Genomic DNA, 20,455 nt, shown 5'->3' with positions numbered 1-20,455 from the left:
CATCAAGGCCTTAGTGGCTCTGGATCAGGAGTAAGCACTGGAAGAAAGACCTACAAACCGGTAAAAAATCTCTCGCCTCAGAGGCAGGATCTGACAGCTGCATGGGAAAAAAACCACATTTAACTGGAAATAGCAGCCAACACTCATCTATCTTTGCTATTTCTCTAACAGGGTGAAAATTGTAACATCCTATATCCAAGCCTTTATGACTTATTTGCTATATTTCTGCGCTCACTTTCTTCTCACTCCCCACAGTACGCATCCTATATGTAAATATCCAAAATATCGAACATATACTGTAGGTAAGACACCTCTGTTTATCATGAGATCTTTGTCTCTATAGCATCATTAACTCCGCGGCAGCGGAACTGGAGAGAAAATGCTGCTTTTTCATGTCAACTTCTAACTTCTCCCCACAGAGAACGGAGCACAGAGAAGTTAAAACTTCTTCCTTGACCCCCTCCAACAAGGCAGCTGACGAAACCCCCTGGATGGACACCCCCCCACCTGAAGTCGGATATTTTTGGTATGAAAAGAGCTTGACATAGAGCAGTAGATTTTGAGTGTCTCCAGAAGGCTCTTACCATAGCATTAATTGAGCTAGGCATACATTATAATAACTGAGTCCCCGTGGTTGTTGTTATTTAGTTTCTTTGTAGGCTAATTACAAAATCTAATACCTTTTGAATGCAACGTTTTGAAAAAAACCAGAACCTGGATTAAGCCCTAGGATAGCGTATGTGCCGGGGAAGCGTTCAGGATGCGCGGCAAAACACTCAAAATGTGAATTTTAAAAAAACCCTCCGTTCCTTCAAGATATAAACCATGTCCTAAATGTGTATTTAAAAATAAAAATAAACATTCTGGGCGGTTCAAACACGATGCCTACCAATTAATTAAAAAAAAAAAGCTGTATGCAGCTAAAGCATACTACACCAAAAGTGGATGTTGCGACACCGCAATACTCTAAAAAAAGGCCTGGAAAATAGCAAAACAAGCAGAAACCTGATTTTTATTATTCTGGTATGATGCTGGGTACGGGCTAGGGACACCTTTTGTCGCTGGGAAAAAAAAAAAAAAAAAAAAAGGCCCGGTGGGCTTACAAGTACCTAAATAACAGGTGTAATATGAAGAGTTTGGAAGGGCGCTTCGCCAAGCCGCGGTGTTGAGGGGAGAGCTGGTGCTCAAGCCCCGCTGGCCCCTCATCTCCGGCCCTCAGGCCGCGCTCCCCTGCGGCCAGAGAGGCGCCCCCTCAGGGCCGAGCCCCGGCGGCCCCGGGCCTGAGGCGGTGCCGTCCGGCACCGCCTCAGGCCCGGGGCCGCCGGGGTTCGGCCCTGAGGGGGCGATGGAGGCCGCGCTGCCGCCCGCCCCGCGCCTGCGCGGAGCCGCCCCCGCCGGCCGCCCTGCGCCCCGCCCTGCCGCCGGCGCGGGGCCATGGGCGGCAGCGGCTGAGGCGGCCCGAGCGGCGGGGAGCGGAGCGGAGGGAAGCGAAGTGCCGGGCGGGACGCGGCGCCGCCGCCGCTGTGGCGGGAGCGGCCGCGGGGCGCTGACTGGGTGCGGGTTCCCCGGTGATAAGCGGCCGGGACTCCGCGGCGGACGCTTGTGGCGGCCCGAGCGCCGCGCCCTTGCCCTGCCCCATGTCGGCGTGGCTCGGCCGGGCGGCGCTGCTGCTGGGGCGGCCGGGGGGCCTCGGCGCTGCCGCCGCGCCCTCCTCGTCCTCCTCCTCCTGCCTGGGCTCGCTGCGGGGCCCGCCGCGCTGCTGCTGCCGCCGCCGCCGCCTGGGCAGCCTGCGGGGCGGCGCCGAGGGGCAGCTCCTCCCGCGGGGGTCTGCGGCGCCCGGGAGGGCGCTGGGCACCCACCCCAAGAAAGAGCCGATGGAGGCGCTGAACACGGCACAGGGAGCCCGCGACTTCATCTACAGCCTGCACTCCACCGAGCGGAGCTGCCTGCTGCGGGAGCTGCACCGCTTCGAGTCCATCGCCATCGCGCAAGGTGAGCGCCGGCTCCGGCCGACCCCGGGGGGCCGGTAGCGGGCGGGGCCGGGGGGACCGGGCCGGTGCGGGTCTGAGCCCCGAAGTTTGGCGCTGGATGCGGCGGCTCCTCCCGCCTTCGCCCGAGCGGCTCCTCCGGGCGAGTGGGAAACTCCGGCAGGAGGAGGCACCGAGAGGCGTGTGCCGGCGCGGTTTGGCATAATCGGGTATAAACGAGGCACAAACCCTGAAGTTTGGTTTCCAGAAGCGTCTGCAGCACCTTCAGAACTCGAAACGACCCGCTGTGCCAAGTCCTCGGTGTGGCTGTCGCCTCTCGAGGAGTTTCGGAGGGGCGTGGGTGGCCGCTTTTCGGGATGGGAGTAGAAAAGTGCCTTTCAGAAAATCCTCTCGATGCCAGCGCAGCAGTAAATTGACTTCAGACCTCTTGAGAGACGCTGGGCTGCTGCTGCTCTGCGAGCTCATTCACGAATTGCACTCCCCTGCACAGGGAGCTGCCGTCTCCGCTGCTGAAGTGTCGGTTCTTGGGCAGGAAGGTGTGTGTGTGCTGGGGAGGTTTATAGATCTGTCCCTGAATATAGTGCCATCCAACGCCAAGTAAAATAATTCATGGTGATTTCTTTTTTTGTCTGATCCAACTGTTCTTGCCAGCTTGATGCTTTTCCTTAAGCAAATAAAAAATCTGGGAAAACCAAATCCTGTTAATTACAACCTCAGTACTTCTGATACTTAGCTGTAATTTATGGTCCCTATTTTAACAAAGATGACAGCAGGTGCGTAAGAGATCAGGGTTTGTTTGATCTAGGCCTCTTCATGACTTTGATAGCAGCGTGCCCTTGGGAAGGGCATTTCTGTGCCTTGTGGCTCTTCTGTACATGCCTGGAAGAAACCCTGTGGTGGGCAGAGAACAGGTCCAGGGATCAGCCGTAGAAACGCTGCTTCTGTCAGGAGGCAGAACCTTTTCAGGTACCTCTTCGGTTCTGTTTGTAGCACACTTGCATATGAACACCAGTGTTTCTAGTCAGAGCGAGAGCAGTTCACTTAAACGGTTCATTTTAGGAGCAGCGCTGCTGTTTTGCAGAGCGTGAATCAGTTTTGTTTTCCAACATAGTGGGAAGCATGCTTTGAGCTGTAAGGTGTCACTAACTTTTGAATACTAACAACTAATACTCTTCCTAAATAAATCCTTCTCAGTGTATGAAGGGTCCTTGCCTTGAAGTTTTTGTGTGAGTTTCTATGTCAGCAGGTATTGCTCAGGTGAAGCTGGGCTGCTCACAGTGCTTCGTATGCCTGCAGCATCATGTGCAGGGTATCAAAATGAGACTTGAAAATGCATTTCAGTATAACATCTCAAGGTTTATACAGAGATAACTCAGCAGATGGTCCTATTAAATATCTTGTTGCTCAGTTTTTGTTAGCTATAGTATGAAAGCCTGTTTCTATAAAATACTGTGACTTTCTGATGATTCAGGATTTAGGAGGCAGTAAAAGACGAAAGTAAAAGACAAAAGCATTAGTTTGAGTTTAGAGACTTTACTGCTTAGTAGTAAACTGCAAGTTTTATGTCAGTAGTGGAAGCTGCAATTCACTTATGCCCGAGACTGTAAGCATTAATCTTGCAAGGGAGATTGTTTCAACAGAACCTCAGTTGTGAGCTCTGTAGTCTCATGGGTAAGGGCTGCACAAAATGTTGTGATGCCATCAGACCTTGGTCCTTGGAGCCAGATTCTTGATCTGCCCAACCAGTAGCTTGATAAAACTTTTTCAAAAAGAATATTTTCCTTTAGCCAGCTCCATTCATTTTTTTTTAAACTAGACTACAGCATGATAACATCTGTCAGCTTTTAAATCTATGAATTTATATTTCTGCACGTGTTATGGAAAAAGAGAAAAGCCATAACCAAGAAGGGCTTCTAGTAAATCTGTTGAATAAAAATAAGAGGAAAAAAAATCTTAAAACAATAGTGCGTATCTCATGTACATTCCCTGGTGTTCTAGAGAACTACAATAATGTGAACAAGAGCAGAAACGTGGCACAAAAATCATTCAGCACTGGTAAGATAGGTGCTCGTGTTTCTCTAGGTGCACCCACCACAGCAGTGGATCCTCTTTGGTGTGCACTGTGTGAGCCGCGCTGGGCTGAGGAGGGGAGCAGTGATGCCAGGAGCCCCTGGCGGGGTTGGTTTGCCTGTCGCTGTTTGCTGCAGAGGGTTGATATTGACAGAATTCAGATTTTACATGAAGAAAGGCAGTGAAGGCAGAGCCAGGCTCTTGAGGAGTGTCGGGTGTGTATTGTCACTCTCAACACCAAGGACGGCCAGAAGAAAACAAAGTGTATAGAAGGGCTGCACTGGAAATAAAATTACATGATTTCTGGAGTAGATGTTGATATTCTGTACTTAATGTGCTTTATTATGGTTAGATGATATTTTATATGTTAGCTCTGTCCTGCTGTTGAAACGGTGACTGTGTAGGAATGATGTAACTAGGTTCGCAGTGATTATGAGTAGCAGATGGGTTGAGAGTTACTTGTGCTCTGCTTTCCAAGTACTTTCTCCAGTCTACTAGTGTCACTTTTGGTTTTTTCAACCGATGAGTTCAATCAAGATAAAAAGAGATGCTGGGTTTCTTTTCGATCATCTCATTGGGTGGCAGCATGCTGTAGCTCCCAATAGCTGATTCTTCAGATGAGGTTGCTAATTTTAGTGTTATGTTGATTTCCTATGCAAGTGATCTGAATGCAGCCTTCAAATTCACTTCTCTATCTTCTGGGTAAATTCCTGTGTCCTGCTTGAGTTTGGAAAATCAGTCTCCCCTCGATCATGAGATGCCTGTGCGGTGCTGCCAGGGTGCTTGAGCTTGTTTCGTGCCTGTGATCTTTTCATACTTCTATATGGAAAGGGAGGTTTTAGTCCGTACTCTTCTTAACACAGTCCTTATTGGGTTAAGTTTTGACCTTCTTCCTTCACTGCCTCTTCTGTGCCCTAACAGACCCCATATCAGCTAGGGGAAGCTGTCAGCAATATGGGGAGACCTGGGCACATCAAGAACCAAATGGGGCCTGTCCCTCAGCCCATTCCCAGCCCCACCACCAGAAGGATGCAGTTCCATCAACTAATTGCCCTAGCGCGAAATATGACAGGACACACTATCTGTGGCCTCCGCTAATGGCAGAGGCTGCAGGGAAACCCACCCTTTGCTGCGGCAGCTACGCCGAAGGACGGTCCTCAGGTAGGTGGGTTGTAGCCCTTAACCTATAAGTTAGTTGAATCTTTGAAGTGTTTTTGAAACTTAACACATCTTTTTGCGCTGTAGTCACAAATCCATAGGTGAGGTTTGTGACGGGGTAGCTTGGAATGTGTTTCTGCCATCAGCTTGTCTTACCTGGACATTTGTGTCTGGACGCTTAGAGCTTCCAGATGCCGAGCGCCCGGAGTCACTTTAAACAGTTTAGCTGTTGAAACTTGACATTATTAATAAACACTGAGGTTCTTCTGTTTGTTGTAGTTTTTCAGTTAGAAAGCAGAGCTCTATCCTTGAACTCGTGATAGAGGGTGGCTGTGGAGCTGTGCTTGCTTACCTGGGAGCCTGAGTTGAAATAATATATGGGTTTTGCATAGGAGAAGCTGGGAGGAAGGCAATGAAACTGAATCTTGACTGAATTAGAAGATATTTTGAGAACTGTCCTGTTTTAGACTATAATCTGTATTTTACAACTGTCTTTAAATTAAGTCAAAACATCACTAAGTTGCTCTTTTTGAAGAAAGCTGCAAGACCTTCCCACCTGCGATTAGTTTTCCTTCTTCATTGTCCTTTTCTTTTCTTCCCCCCTTTTTTTAAATTTTTCTTTCCCATCTTGGAAAGGTGAATAAGGCCTTTCATTTTCCCAGGAAGGTGTTTGAAAGAGTTTTAAAACTTCAGTTTGTGTTTCTTCTAAGCATGTGAGCTGCACCAGGTGGAGATGATGCATGTGGACTTGAATACAAATTTTTTTTTTTTTTTTCTCATAGTCACAGAAACACTGAAGTAGCAAGTAGGCCAATTCATTTTAAGTGTAGTAGTTCTGCTTTCCTGTTTGTGGAAGTGGTGCCCCATAATCAAGGCTTAGTTTTGTTGGAAATAAACAGTCAAATCCTCCTTCATGTTGCTCATTTCTCGCATGTGGGAGATGAATGTGTTAAAATCTTCCTGGCATTGTGGAGAATGATTTAATGCTTCGCACTTTCTACAGAGTGGTATTAGAAGAAAGGTGTAAGTTCTTTCTTAAAGGGCTTATATTCAGGTTTTCTACCTTTAGTTTCCAGCATATGATAGAAAATGAATCATGAAAACACTTCTCAGCAGTGCAGCAAGCCCAGTGACAAGGAGGAAAAAAACTAAAGGGTTTGACTTGCTTAGATAAGAAATATTAAACTTTGCATGTGTGTTGCGTCTTTATTTCTTCTAAGGGTGCTGTTGTTCTTATCTGTGCTGGGTTAAAATATTCTTGAGCCCAGATGTAACCATTTTCCATTAATAATACTAACACGATGGCTGTCTGGGGCGTCTCAGAAATCTCAGGTCTCAGTAGTGAGTGAATCAATTATTTTCCCATATTTTGTTGCAAAGATGGGAAAAAAAAATATTTTTCTGTCTTTGTGTACATATACATAAAATATGTATACAGTATATATATTTTTGTATGTATAATATATAAATATATATTTTTTATATATAGTGTATGTACATTGAACACAACTCCCTCAAACCATGAAGTTGTGGTTTATATTTTAAATCGAAGGCTTTGTGGTGTGATCACTAAATTAAAGGCCTTCTGAAGTGTAATTGCTTGTTTCACTGCCTGCTGAGGTTGTGTATTAACTGGAAAACATGCAGACACCCAGTAGCAATGAAGTCTTGACAGCTGGTTTTGTTGGTTTAATTTGCAGGTCTTGGAGAATGCAGTCTCTAGCTAGATTCTCTTTGAAGTCACTGGTGTGTCATGCCATACATGATTTAATACATAATCTGACCAAACTGGTGCATTCTCATAGAAAGATGTTCATAATTTCAAGTTACTGTATCTTGTCTTTGTTTAAAAAAAGAAAAAAAAAGGTGCTGCCATCAAAAGGGCACCACCTCCATTTGTTCAATAGAGCTTGACAGATGCGGCAAGGTATTTTTTTTAGGAATTTGTGAGCTTTTAGCTATTGTTGCGTGAAGTCCTGTTTTGGTATCGGAAGAAACATCTCTGGTTTATGATCTGGTGTTAAATTTATGAACTTTTCGGTTTACTGGAATAGCTTAGGGAGTGTTAGAGCCTTGATGTCCCTACTTCCACAACTTCAAAAAGAAAAGTTAATTCCTAGAACTGCAAATGTCGTCGAAGACAAACGGATTTCACTGAGGTTTTTAGGCATTCCAAACGTGATCTCATATGAAAAAGATCCCCTTTGTAGCATGAGTCAGAGGCTTCTTGCTAATGCAAACAAACCAGTTCATCTGCTGTGGTGGTTTAGATACCACTTAGGTTTTAGTACCTCTTTTTGGTAGAACTTAAGCTGTGTCAATGAAACAAAGCATGATTCGATCCTTCTGGAATTACTGGTCTTGTCTGAAGAGTGATTTCACAGCGGAGGTGTGAGGTTTTTTGGGAGGACACCCATCCCGCTGAGCACCGAGAAGAAGTAACCCGTATGTTTTGGCAGGTCCGATGGCACCTGGCGGGGACGGTTCTTTCTCCCTCTCTCCTCCTCAGGCCCAATGTACACAGGTGAACTCTGGGCTGTGTGTGGAGAAAGATCATCTACCTCTTCTCTCTTGCTGTGACCTAAGTCAATAAATTGTGTTTTAACTCTAGTGTTTGATTGCTACTGTGGGAAAAGGTCTTCTGGCAGACCGCTGGCAAGCGTCTAATTTGCAGGTTTGAAGTGCCCCGTCAAGCTGGTAAAATGACAGAGTCTTCCCAGCCTGCCTGCGGTCCCTTTGTGTCCTTAGGCCGTCGCAGCGTACACCAGGACGATTGCTAATCTCAGTGCTGAAAGCAGTATTACATTTCAGATGGAAACCATCTCTCTTTTTTTTCTTTCCAAAATCATCGAGCCCTCTCATGAAGGCAGAGTGCTACGCAGACTCTACTGATTTTCTTTAAAATCTACAGATGGAACTGTTCTGTTTTCCAATGGTGGTCATCTATGTAATGCCTCATATTTTATTACCCCGATAAGGTAGACTATTATAAAAGACTTTGAACCCTAAGTGTTAGTTAACACTAATATTAAGTCCTGGCCATTTACTTGAAATTGATACCATTTTGCCAGGGAAAAAATAAGAAAGGAGCCAGGAATAGGAGTTATTTATTTTTCTGGGTACTCTGATACTATTTTTCTTAAGCCTTGGTGAACAGAGGGAGGAATCAAAAGCCGCATTCAGCTCCTTAGCTGTCAGGTGCTTCTGTATCTGGAATACTGGATGCATAAACCCTATGTGGCTTCCCCAGGCCTGATGTTGAAGAGCGGGGCTCTGCATTCTGCCCTCTTCAGGGAGCTGGGACAGGGAATGAAATTTAGTGAATTTTTTTTTTTTTTAAGATTCTCTTTTTGTCCATTGTGTCTCAAGAATATGGGTGCTCTTTATGCTGGCAAGTGTGGGAATGTCTGGGTGCTGCACGGGGGTGCCTTAGTTAGGAGATTTAATAATTCTAAAGTCTTATTGAGAGGTATGCCCCGTTTCCTCAAGAAACCTTTCAAAAGTGAAGGTGTAGTTAAACAAAATACCCAAAACCAAGCACAACCAAATGCCAAAACTCTAAAGCAAAATATGCATGAACAAAACCTCACTTCTGAAATGTACTCTTGGGCAGTACAAGATCTGTTTTCGTTGTTCGTTCTAGCACTTACTGTGTTGCATTAGTCAATTGGGTATTGCGTGTCTTTATTGTGGTGCTTTTTCATGTGTTAAGCTTTACTTCAAATGAATGTGTGTGATTTATTTGGACTTCCATTTTTAAAATACAATAAAACTGCAAATTTGGGTAGCTTTGGCAAGTTGGAGTTTTCATCATATCATCTCAGTATAGCATAGTATCTTACAGAAATGTTAATTATATAGAAAAATTTTCATAGAATTTTAACTTGGAACAAATCGGGTAATATTCTTTTTCTGCTTTAAACTCCATTTGTGAGGCTTATTCTATTCACGCTAATATAGATGGTACTTTGGGACAGGGCCATGCATATGTTACTTGGGTATTAGAAGGCTGTGCTCTTGTGGTTTGGTTTTCTTCCATACTCTGATATTTTGCTTGCTTGCTGGAGCAAGTCCAGAGGAGGCCATGAAGATGATCAGAAGACTGGAGCAGCTCTGCTGTGAGGACAGGCTGAGAGACTTGGGGTTGTTCATCCTGGAGAAGAGAAGGCTTCGGGGAGATCTTCTAGCAGCCCTTCAGTACCTAAAGAGGACCTACAAGAAAACTGGAGAGGGACTTCTTACAAGGGCATGTAGTGATAGAACAAGGGGTAATGGCTTTAGACTGAAAGAGGGGAGATTTAGATTAGATAGAAGGGAAGGTTTTTCACCATGAGGGTGGTGAGACACTGGAACAGGCTACCCAGAGAAGCTGTGGATGCCCCATCCCTGGGAGTGTTCAAGCCCAGGCTGGAGGGGGCTTCGAGCAACCTGGTCTCGTTGAAGGTGTCCCTGCCCGTGGCAGGGGGTTGGAACTAGATGATCTTTAAGGCTCCGTCCAAGCCAAACTATTCTATGATATAACTTAAAGCAGGTTCTATTCTAAGTTCTTTGCATAAATGCAGAAGTTTTGCCACATGTTTTTGCAAAGGAGAGCCTGCAAACATTCAAGTGGAATTGATGCAAGACCTATGGAAATCTATCTGTCTTAGAGTTTATAAAAGCTCTTTCCTTGCTGGTGGATACTCCAGTGTTGATGGGAAGATTTTACATAATGACTTATTGCTGTCTTGCTTTTGGAAACTCATTGTAGCATCCAGATATCCTAAACCACTGGTACCACTGGAGAAGCCAGCGAAGGAGGTAGTATCTGCAGAGACGACCAGTACTTTTGGTACAGTAAAAAAAACCCCCAACAAACAAATAATGTGTTTGCTAAGATGTGGCATTGCATAAAGCCAGCAGGCTCCTGGTTTGACAGACTTTCTGCTTGCTTGTTTTGATGCAGTTGGCATGTATTCCCACAAGAAATAAAAGTACACAATTTTTATTTATTCTCTTAATAGAAAGCTGTCAGTTTCAAGAATTTCAGTGATGCCAGTAATAATTTGTGGACTTAATGTGGCCAAACAAATGTTTTAAGTCCTGATCTTACAGAAATTCTGAGCTATAGTATCATTTCCAGATAATACTTGACCAGAGATTTCAGGCCGTGAAACAGCTTCATTTGCTTGAAGAAGCTCAGTGGCATCGACCTTATGCTGTTTCCTAGGAAAGTGCTGTGCATTAAATTACACGGTCCAAATATAATGCATAAATAACATTACTGTTAGAAATATCGTTATTTAATAAGCTGCCTTTCCCTGGATTGATATTTTGGAAAAGAGAAAATAAAAGATCAGTCCAATTAAAATTTGTTTTCCATCTTTTGCATGTGTTTAAGCATGTGATGTGTGCAAAATAGTTCTCATGCACGAACGTTTTTAAAATCATGAGTTTTAAAAAAATCTAAACCTTGAGGCATTGTTCTGCAACTGTATTTGTCTAGTGTAAAAACAATACGTTTTATAGTTATCAGGAGGCAGATTTTTCTGCTTAGCTATCCTGTCTGGTACGAGGGGTGCTTTTGATTGAGATCTTTTTAGGAAAGATCACTTGAAATGCAACTTTTGCTTACAACTTAAGCCTTTCGGAGCGATTTATTAGAAACATTCAGATCTCCATGTAATAGGCATGAATGAAATGGATCATGTTTATTGTGTGAACACAGAGGTACTGTTTTAGTGTGTAATCAAAATTAAAAGAAAACAAAGTTTACCAGTTGCTCTAAGAAAGAAATTATTTAAAGCTTACTCATTCTACTGAGAACTCTTAGCTTTAGTCAGCCTTATTTATTATTTAATCAATCCAAATACAGAACTATAGAGGCAGCTGGTACCTCTGGCAGAAAATCTTTTAAAAAAAGAAAAAGTAAATGGAAACAGGAGGTAAGTATATCTGCAAACAGAGTACTTGAGGAAGCTGTCTTGGATCTCTCTGGTGCTGTTTCGTGTTTGTGGTGTGGGGTTTTGTTTGTTTTTCTCCTCCGGTAGTGAAGTATCTCAGACTGGGGAAGGCTGGACTTGTATGTGTGAGCTGCCTGTGCCTCCTCCCCTCTTTCTTTCTCCTTAAATAAGCATGGTGTTATTTCAAGAACCTGAAAGCACGTGTTCTTGTTTCTGTTTAGTTGCTGTATGTAAGAGCTTCCTTTAACATGAAACCTGCCCCTTGAAATTTTTGGGATGTGACTAACCCGTGCCTGAAATGAAACCCTTGCTTCCTCTGAAACATGGGGAGCTTTTTAAGGCAGAGCCCACAAATACTGTTTTTAACCCAGCAGAGTGCATTTCTCATTCAAAACTACAGCATATGAAATCAGCTGTTTATTCCAATGTTCAGTTACTTTGGATTTTTAGATATTTGTATGTTAATTAGTAATAAAATATCTACCCTAGCAGCCATAATACATACTGATGCTTGCTACTTGCTGTCCTTTTTTTGCTGCATCATTTGCTGGTTTCCATTTGTATGTGATAGGCTGATCATGTTCATTGTTCGTGTGTGGTTTTGGTGTTGTGTTTTTTTTGTTTCGTTTTCTTTGCATTTTTTTAAATTTAATTTTGACAAATTAACATACTTTAGCTTTTGGCAAATTCCAAGAGGTCATTTATTTTAACTTAGACGTTTCTCTCTAGATAATAAAAGGAGCAAGTAGGAATGTGTTTGAAGACTGCAATATTTTTTGTTTGGAGATGGGACGTAGTCTGTATCAACTCTACAGAGATCAAGCTCTACAGAGGGATCTGGACTGGCTGGATCAATGGGCTGAGGCCAGTTGTATGAGGCTCAACAAAGCCAAGTGCCGGGTCCTGCACTTGGGTCACAACAACCCCAGGCAGCGCTACAGGCTGGGGAAGAGTGGCTGGAAAATGCCTGGGGGAAAAGGACCTGGGGGTGTTGACTGACAGCAGCTGAACACGAGCCAGCGTGTGCCCAGGTGGCCAAAAAGGCCAACAGCATCCTGGCTTGTATCAGGAATACTGTGGCCAGCAGGACCAGGGCAATGATCGTCACCCTGTACTGTGCACCGGTGAGGCCCCACCTGGAATCCTGTGTTCAGTTTTGGGCCCCTCACTACAGGAAAGACATTGAGGTGCTGGAGAGAGTTCAGAGAAGGGCAACGAAGCTGGTGAGGGGTCTGGAGCACAAGTCTGATGAGGAGCAGCTGAGGGAACTGGGGCTGTTCAGCCTGGAGAGAAGGAGGCTGAGGGGAGACCTGATCGCTGTCTGCAACTGCCTGAAAGGAGGGTGTAGCATGCAGGGGGTTGGTCTCTTCTCTCAAGTAGCAAGTGATAGGATGAGAGGAAATGGCTCCAGTTGCACCAGTGGAGGTTTAGGTTGGATATTAGGAAAAAATTATTTATGGAAAGGGTTATGAAGCACTGGAACAGGTTGCCCAGGGAAGTGGTGGAGTCACCATCCCTGGAGGTGTTTAGAAGACATAGATCTGAGGTTCTTAGGGACATGGTTTAGCACTAGAGTTAGGTTATGGTTGGACTCGATGATTTTGAGGGTCTCTTCCAACCAAAATGATGCTATGCTTCTAACTCTCCTATCACCTTAAAGCAGATGTAAGGAGCAGGTAGCTTGTTTTATTCTTGCCTACTGCTCGTACCCAAGGATAAAACCTTTCATCGACATGCTTGCTGAATACTTTGTAGTTTTTGGGATGTCAGATAGGAGCATAGGCATTTTCAGAACTAAACCTTGCCTTGCCGTTTGGCAGTGATCCTGGTTGAAAGGCTCGTGCATAACCTGGAGGAAGGATGAAGCCTTGGAAAATCATTCTAATTTCAAAAAGAATAGAAAAGTTTCAGAGAAAACAGCTTCTACAGTGAGGCCAACTTGAACTGAGAGGAGCCAGAGATATGGGTCTCACCAATGGCCCAGGCTTTGGTTCCCAAAGGTCACTTCTTGGAGATAGTCTGGGACCTGGTGGCCAGACACCAGCAGTCCTTTTAAAATGTTCTGGGAAGCCTTTGGGCAGGGTTAGGAGGAGACACAGGACACAATATGTGATTCTTGTCCATCCCGTGGACTGAGGTCTGTCTGCTTTGGGCTGTGCTGGTGTATGTAACAGTGTATTGCCACCAACTTCTGGTATTTTCTTCAGGTCCAAATGCTTATTGTGAATCAACACGTAATTGTTGCATTTTGACCTGCTGCATTTTTGTTTTAGACAGCATCAGTTTCTGGTTATTGTACTGTTAAAATAACTTTTTTGTTCATGGCTTTCAGTTACTTGCTCTCCATAGCTTTTGGCTCTATGCACTGATCCATCCCTTACTGCTGGCCAGTTCGCTATAACTCATCTTACACTGAAAGTGTGCATCATCAGTCTCCATTAGGATATTATGCTCCTTCTCATGGCAAGCCAAATGGGCAGAAACTGTGGTTTATTGACTTTATTTGGTTTCATGGAAGACTGGAGAGACACGTGCACGGAACAAACTGATTTCTTTAGCCACCCGTTCTTTTAAATACCATCAGTTTGGATTTTCAGATTGCAAATAGCTTTTCAATCCAGCTGTTTCTTTGCTTCATTAAGCCCTGGCAATGAGCTGACTTTTACAAAGCACAAGATGTGATGTTACAAATGTAAATGTAGCTGTTTTGTTCAGGATGAAGAGAAGGTACTTTCCAACCCAAACTATTCTATGATTCCATGTAAGAATTGCCAGCTGGATCCACAAACTTCTTGCCTAATAAATATTTTTACCAGAGAGAAGGGACAGCAGCTTGAAATCCTAACCAGTTTTCCTGCTACCTATTTTATTTTATGGAGTAAAGTAAATAAAACAATGTAAATAGGTAGCCGCAAAAGTGGCAACGGTGTTGTAAATAATCAGCCTGGTGACCTTTTCCTCTTGAAAATATCGGACACACTTCTTGTGATTCTGTGTTCCTTTCCTTGAACAGAAGGAACGTAACAAAAGGTGCGTTTGTGGATCTGAGACAGCACAAATGGCCCATGTCGAAGATGACTGGTTGCAGTCGGAATGTGTGCATCCTATTGTTTACTCATTTATTGGATCTGGTTTATCAGAAAGAAAAAAAAAATTGGATTTTTAAGGTTTTCACTGTTGGTCTACTTCTTTGGGTTGGATGCTAGGAATCTATCTTATCAGCCTTGTTTTCAGATGCTGCTTATTTCAATTTTTGCAGTTGGACACTAGTATCGCTGAGTTTTACTGCAATTTATGTCCAACCGTTGTGTAAAAGCTCAGTTAACAAGAATAAAAAAGAGCTCATTTAATTATTCTTTCCCAGCCATGGAGGAAAATTTCAGGTGGCTTCCTTACTGTGGGATAAGAGTCTGCACGGATGAGCCGTGGATGAGCTGATGTGCAGCAGATATGATTTGTCTGAATGGTGCAGATTTACCGTCGGCTTCACCCAGGTTGTGCATAGGTGGGGTTCCATTCTCATCCCCTCTGCCCCAAAAACCTCTGGGTGTGCAGTCCTGTTCCTGCCTCCCACGCTAACGCCGCCGTTCTTCCCTGGGCCTGGCTGTACAGCCGGCTGGGCGCAAGTGCTGGAATAAAGGAAAAGTCCCAAATACATGATCAGGAGGGAATTTAGGAACAGGAGGAAAAGTATCAAATCGCCCCCTGCAGCAGCAACGTGACTTTAGGTCACTTCAGGGTGCAGTTTTGTATTTGACCCGAGGTTTTTCCTCTCCTGTTCTCTCATGGGAAGTGCTGGGATGGATCCCTCTCTGTCACCAGCAGCACAGACGGTGACTCGCGCTAGTGAGCAATACTGCTTACATCTCCCAGGTTACTTTTCTAGTATTGCGAAGTACTTGAAATTATATTGGAGAGCATTTTTGACCTCAAAATTAATTTTGTGGCTAGGCAGGGAGCTGTGTCTCTTTTCCCTTCCTCTGGCTCTCCGTCCAGGATTTCTCCTTCTGGGATCAGTGGCCGCCTCCCTGCATCACGCAGAACTTGGCTTCAGCGCTACAAAAAGCATCCTCAGCCTGAATCTTTTGTCACTGCTGGAGGAAAGGCTGTGTAAATGTTGCCCAGATTTTGGACAAGTAGATGAGAATGAGGGAGGGAAGGATGCTGACGGCACACTGAGATCGGCCCCCAGTGCACAGCATGAGAAGAACTGTAGGAGTGCAAATTTAATTAAGGTCTCCAGTGGTTGGTGTTACAGGTATGTCACTGATGGCGGCAACACACTAGTGCCACAGAATACTTTCTACTGCAGAGGGGGAAAGTGTTAAATTTATTAGATTCCATTGGATTTCTTGGATTCAGCTGGGGGTTTGTGTTAGTGATTTAATAACTCTCAAGCTGATTAGCAGAACTGGAGGTGGAACATGTAATTTCAGTGCTCACAGGAGTGCTGCACACTCCCAGTTGAATCTGTGACAAAGGAATAGGTAGAAAAAAAAAGCAGTGGAAAAGGGAAAACGTGCAAAGTTGAAAACCAAAGACTGTGCTAAGTAGCGGAACCCTGTCTGTCTTAAGCTGGCATTGAGTAGTTTCATGGGAAGACTGAGCAACATTGGGATTAAATAAACAGATCAGATGTGTAGCACTTGATAGAGCAGAGGCCGTGACGCGGCTTTGGAGTGTGTGCACAGCCGTGACTTGCAGCGGTGTGACGCTCACGCTTGCCTTCGCTCTGCGGCTGGAAGCTGCAGAGGTGCACTTGAAACCGATAAAGTTAATCCTCCTGCTTACCAAAGGCTGCTGAAACACTGACCGGGAGAGGAATTTTCCTTGTTTGTTTTTCAGAATAAAGACAATTTCTAGAAAGAGTTAAAAGTGAACTTGGTCAGAACTGTGTTTACTTACAGGAAGAGTAGAGCCCAGCAGTCTTTGTTGTCCTCCATTCCTCTTTACTTATATAACTTTATTTACAAAAATAAACAATCCTAGTAATTTCAGATCTTTTTCATGAACAGAGCAAATTTTTTTAGTAGAATTTAAAATTCACTTGCAGAATAAATTTCTAAGCAATGCAGCTGCATAAGAACCCAGGAGATAGTCTGTATTCTTACAGCGTAAAAGCCGAAAGAGAACACCTTGAGGTCAAGTTCTGTGTAAAGTGTATTTTATCTATTTTTACATTATATCATGTCACATTCTTTCCTTCAGCCGTTTGCCAAAGATAGCCAAAGCCAGGCCGCAGTGTCAGCTATGCGGAGAATCGGGTGTTGGAGTCCGACTGGTTCCACAAATGCAGCTGGAGGCTTTGCCGAGTTACGTGGGGCAGGGAAGAAGAAAGGTACCCAGGTGATGAATCCGCTGTGCTACCTGTAGCAGTAGGTTATGAGTTAAGAACAGCTTCATTGCTGCTGTGTTCTGTATTCATTAGGCATTTATATGGAGAGGTACAGAGTGTAATTTATGGCTGGAACTTAAATTGTCAGTGATTTCCTGTGGTGTTCCTTTTTGCTGACAGGTATGCATAGTTTCTTAAGGACTTCAGGGGAGCTCATACATCGGTCTTTGTTTCCCCAACACAGTGAAAAATTAGGAGTGTAATTATGCTTAATGTGAATCTGTAACAAAATGTTTGAACATCATTCAGTTTATCTGTCCTCTGTCTCTCTTTCTGGGTAGCTGTCTTAAGTCTGAGACAGGTGAAAAGTGATCAACTTTATACGCATTTAAAATTATTTCAGAGAGAAGCTTATTTCTACAGCATTAACTTGCTTCATCATCAGGCAGGGAATGAATCTGCTTGAGAAAAGGCTGATACATAAGGGTATGTGATTTAATAGCAGTTTGTCTTCAGCTTTCTTTAAAGATCAGAGTAGATTTCTCCTAAAGGGAGAAATAAAACCCTACCAAACCGGTTAGATTTACCTGGTGTTGCTGGTGGCTGTGGCTGCTGCAGGTGGTGCTGGCAGGTGGCAGGGCTGGTGCTGCTGGTACCAGGGATATGGGAAAAACCTTGAGTTTGCTCTTACAGTAAGTGTCTCTATTGATTAATATCAATAACTAACTCTTTCTCATTTCAAGACCCTTGGGTTCTGCAAAAGGCAAAAGCACACTCTGTGCCTGGGGATGACAGCAAGTGTGTTGAAATAAGCCAGTGAGTACCTGATCCACTACATCTGCTATGAGGCACAAGCCCCCTGTGTTATTAACACGCTCTATTTTGTGCTGGGGCAGCAGAGGAGGGAGGGTCCCAGTTCCCCCAGGTGCTGCGCAGGTTGTCATCGGTCACCTGCATCCTCCGAGGGGACCTGCTGCCAGCACAGGGTCCTGTGCCGGGGCTTGAAAGCCAGCGCTGCTCCCTGCTCTTCAGAAATTACCTTCTCCCCCCTCAATTCTTTCCTGAGGGAGTATGGTTTTGGTCACTTGAGGGAAGAGCGTAAGGGAGAGGAGGGGTGGGAATAATCAAGCTCATGTCTTATCACCTTCTCAAGTTTCTTTATGGAAATAGGGCCTGGGGGAGCAATATTAAAGAAAGGATATTATAATTGTATGTATAACTCCCTAGGTATTTCAGGAGCACTCGTGTAGGCTGAACACTGCTCTATTTAAAGGTGATGAAAGCCGTCCACTAGATCAGATCTCTTTTGGTTGTGCGCAGGGCTCTGATAATTCTTGTTAACAAATCGTTTGTGGTGTCCCACAGAATTGGTTTGCTTATCCTCTTACATGAACACACTAAAACAGTCAAAAACCTCATCTCGTACCCTGATAATACAGCGATACCGAGATCTTCTTTCCAGCTCAAAACTGTTGCTGATCTACTGCTTGACTGCAAACGGGTGCAATGACTTGAACCACAGACACCCAAGAAAAATCAGTGCTGCCAGAGAAGTGCAACACCTCATCTAACTGGAACACAGTTAGACAAATATATTTGAATGAGATTAATTCTACTCTGTTAGTTTGAAGTACTTCTCTGGTCTTTTCCCATAGCTAGTGGAGAGGGTGTTAATAGCTCCAGGGGAAGATTCGTTCATCTGAAGACGGAGTTTGCTGTGTTGTTGGGAGGTTCCCCTCTCCCAGCTCCCGGGAACTCATTGCGGTCTCCGAGCATTGAAATGGGGAGAGTGAGGAGGGAAAGAAGAGCCAACCTCCATTCGGGGTGACGAGTATTACTTTGGTTTTCTGAGGCAGAGAGTTTTGCCTCTGCGGATGGTTCACTCCGAGTCGGGGAATTGCTGCAGCCAGCTTATTTCTTGGCAGCACTCAAGCACCTTCTTTTCTTTAATTTCCATTGTTAAATAATATGTAGCCATTCATATCTGGAATGCACAGAGCTGAATACCACATTATTGTTCCTGTTCACTCTCCTGTCAATGTTACTGTGTTTCTGGCATTTTTATACAAACACTTCAGCTGTTTTTTTTAACATTTTTGGTTTCTCTCTGAAGCAGACAGCTTAAACTCTATTTCTATCCACACCCTGCATCTCTATTAAAAACTTAAGTCCTTTCTGCCTTGTCGTCACTTTAACCGATTAACTCCCTTGAATCTTGAGGCAAGCATCTTATTTCTAACTTTTTTTAGCTGTGGTTGGAGACCTTGTTAAGCAAACCACTGCAAATCCTATTTGGGCATGAACTTGCTTGAGTGAAAATGAAAGGCTGACCTTTAAGTTTATAAGCACTGATAGGGAATTAAACTAGATCAGGAAAAAACTCTCCTAATGATGAAAGAAGTGATTCAAGTCTCTGGATACCTGTTTGCATTTTATGCTTTTGCCTGGATTTCTGGTCAGGCTTTCTACCTTAGGTCTCTGCATTTTGTTAAACATCTTTAAAAGGGAAGGAATGGTCTATCATGTTTTTGGAAGGGATAATAGAATAAGTGTATTGTATACTCACAATATTTGATGATGAGCATCCAGTAAAACTGCAGATAAAGTTGAAAGTAAATTCTGTGATACTTAAATCTAGACTATCCTGCATCTGGTGAAGAAGTAATATACATTTTTGTTGCTAAATGCATCTGTTCTAGGGAGTAACTACTGACCACTAGATGAAGTGGTGCAGAGTAGTTATAGTCCAAATTGTAGGGTTTTTTTCCTTTGGAGCAGGCTTGCTGCATCCATGGTATGTGGCACTTAGCCCTGGATTGTCCTGGGGCCCATATGTGCAGAGTACCCCCCTGCTGGGATGGGAGCCATCCCTGAAATCACTCGGGTTTTGTTCTGGAGGGTTGGCTGGCTGATGCCAGGGAGCAACCGGCACTCCTGCAAAGCCTCTTCAGCACTCGGTCCCTGAGATATAACAGCAGTTTCAAATATAAGATGATAATCTCTTCTACTATTTCAAGGTCTCTCAGGGAGGGAGATGGAACATGATCACTGTATAATTTTCTAAAGTATTATGGAGAGTATAAAAAAAGGTTCTTTCATGCCCATAATGTCCTATTTGTATTTATGCAGAATATTTGTTTGGACATAGTTATCTTTTCGGGGGTAGTCGAGAAATTTTTATTATAGGCGTTATCATGTCTGCTGCCTATTCATCTCTTGCTGTGCTTCGCTAAGCTTTCTCTTCTTGTGTGCATGTGACTGGATGGGCTGACAGCCAGGTTTATATTTAGCACCGCACGAGTCCGCATCCTTTCATGCCTTAATTGCTGGAGTAGCAGGAAACCATTTGTGAGTTATAAAAAATGATGCAGAATTTTTTTATTTGCTATCAACTCATGATATTTGGGTTTTTTTTCCCATCTGGAATATTAAGGGAACCCAACTGAAGATCAATGGACATGGTTTTTCAACTTTTGTGTTTTGCTGCAGGTACTGAGATTTTTGCAGTTTTTGTTAAAACCTGATGATGAACAAAGGGAGTATGTGCCCTATGAGCTTATTCCATGAATGAACTTCTACACCATAGTCAGAATTTACTCTTAAAGATCCACTTCTAGAAAACGAACAAAGCAATAACACATATATCACACATCTCATTTCTAGGCTCCAATCCAGAATTTTGGGGATAAAGATCCTCTTCTGAACTCCCATGTACAGTACCTCTCTTTAGCAGACACAGCAGTTGCTTTGATTTCTTGTTGTGTGCGAGTGAAGCCTTGCTGTCTCCATCATGTATCTGAATGATTTGCTGAAGTGACCTGGACAGGCTTTTTGGAGGAAACCAGCTGATGAATTTGAGACCAAACCATCTCTAACTTCCAGATGAGACATGAACCTTCAGAGCCTACAATGAGGTGGTAATGTATCTGGATCATTAATACTTTTTTTTGTATTCCTCCTCC

At 43.9% G+C, this 20,455-nt stretch overlaps 1 protein-coding gene across 3 annotated transcripts in view; it reads left to right on the top strand.

The window, feature by feature from the left end:
• The first annotated feature begins 1,397 nt into the window (after positions 1-1,397).
• Positions 1,398-20,455, top strand: part of TMEM65 (transmembrane protein 65) — a 36,148-nt gene continuing 17,090 nt past the window's right edge. For 2 of the 3 annotated variants that reach the window (XM_065629235.1, XM_065629234.1), the window contains exon 1: positions 1,398-1,992. In XM_065629235.1, the coding sequence (XP_065485307.1) occupies positions 1,638-1,992 (355 nt within the window). In that variant the 5' untranslated portion in view covers positions 1,398-1,637. Of the gene's footprint in view, positions 1,993-9,966; positions 10,048-20,455 lie in introns of all 3 variants that reach the window. The other variant, XM_065629233.1, reaches the window with a different exon arrangement.

Source organism: Caloenas nicobarica, chromosome 2 (genome assembly GCF_036013445.1).
Source record: "Caloenas nicobarica isolate bCalNic1 chromosome 2, bCalNic1.hap1, whole genome shotgun sequence".
Classification (NCBI taxonomy): domain Eukaryota; kingdom Metazoa; phylum Chordata; class Aves; order Columbiformes; family Columbidae; genus Caloenas; species Caloenas nicobarica.
Note: the sequence above shows the minus strand (reverse complement) of the source record. Positions and strands in the feature narration are given on the sequence as shown.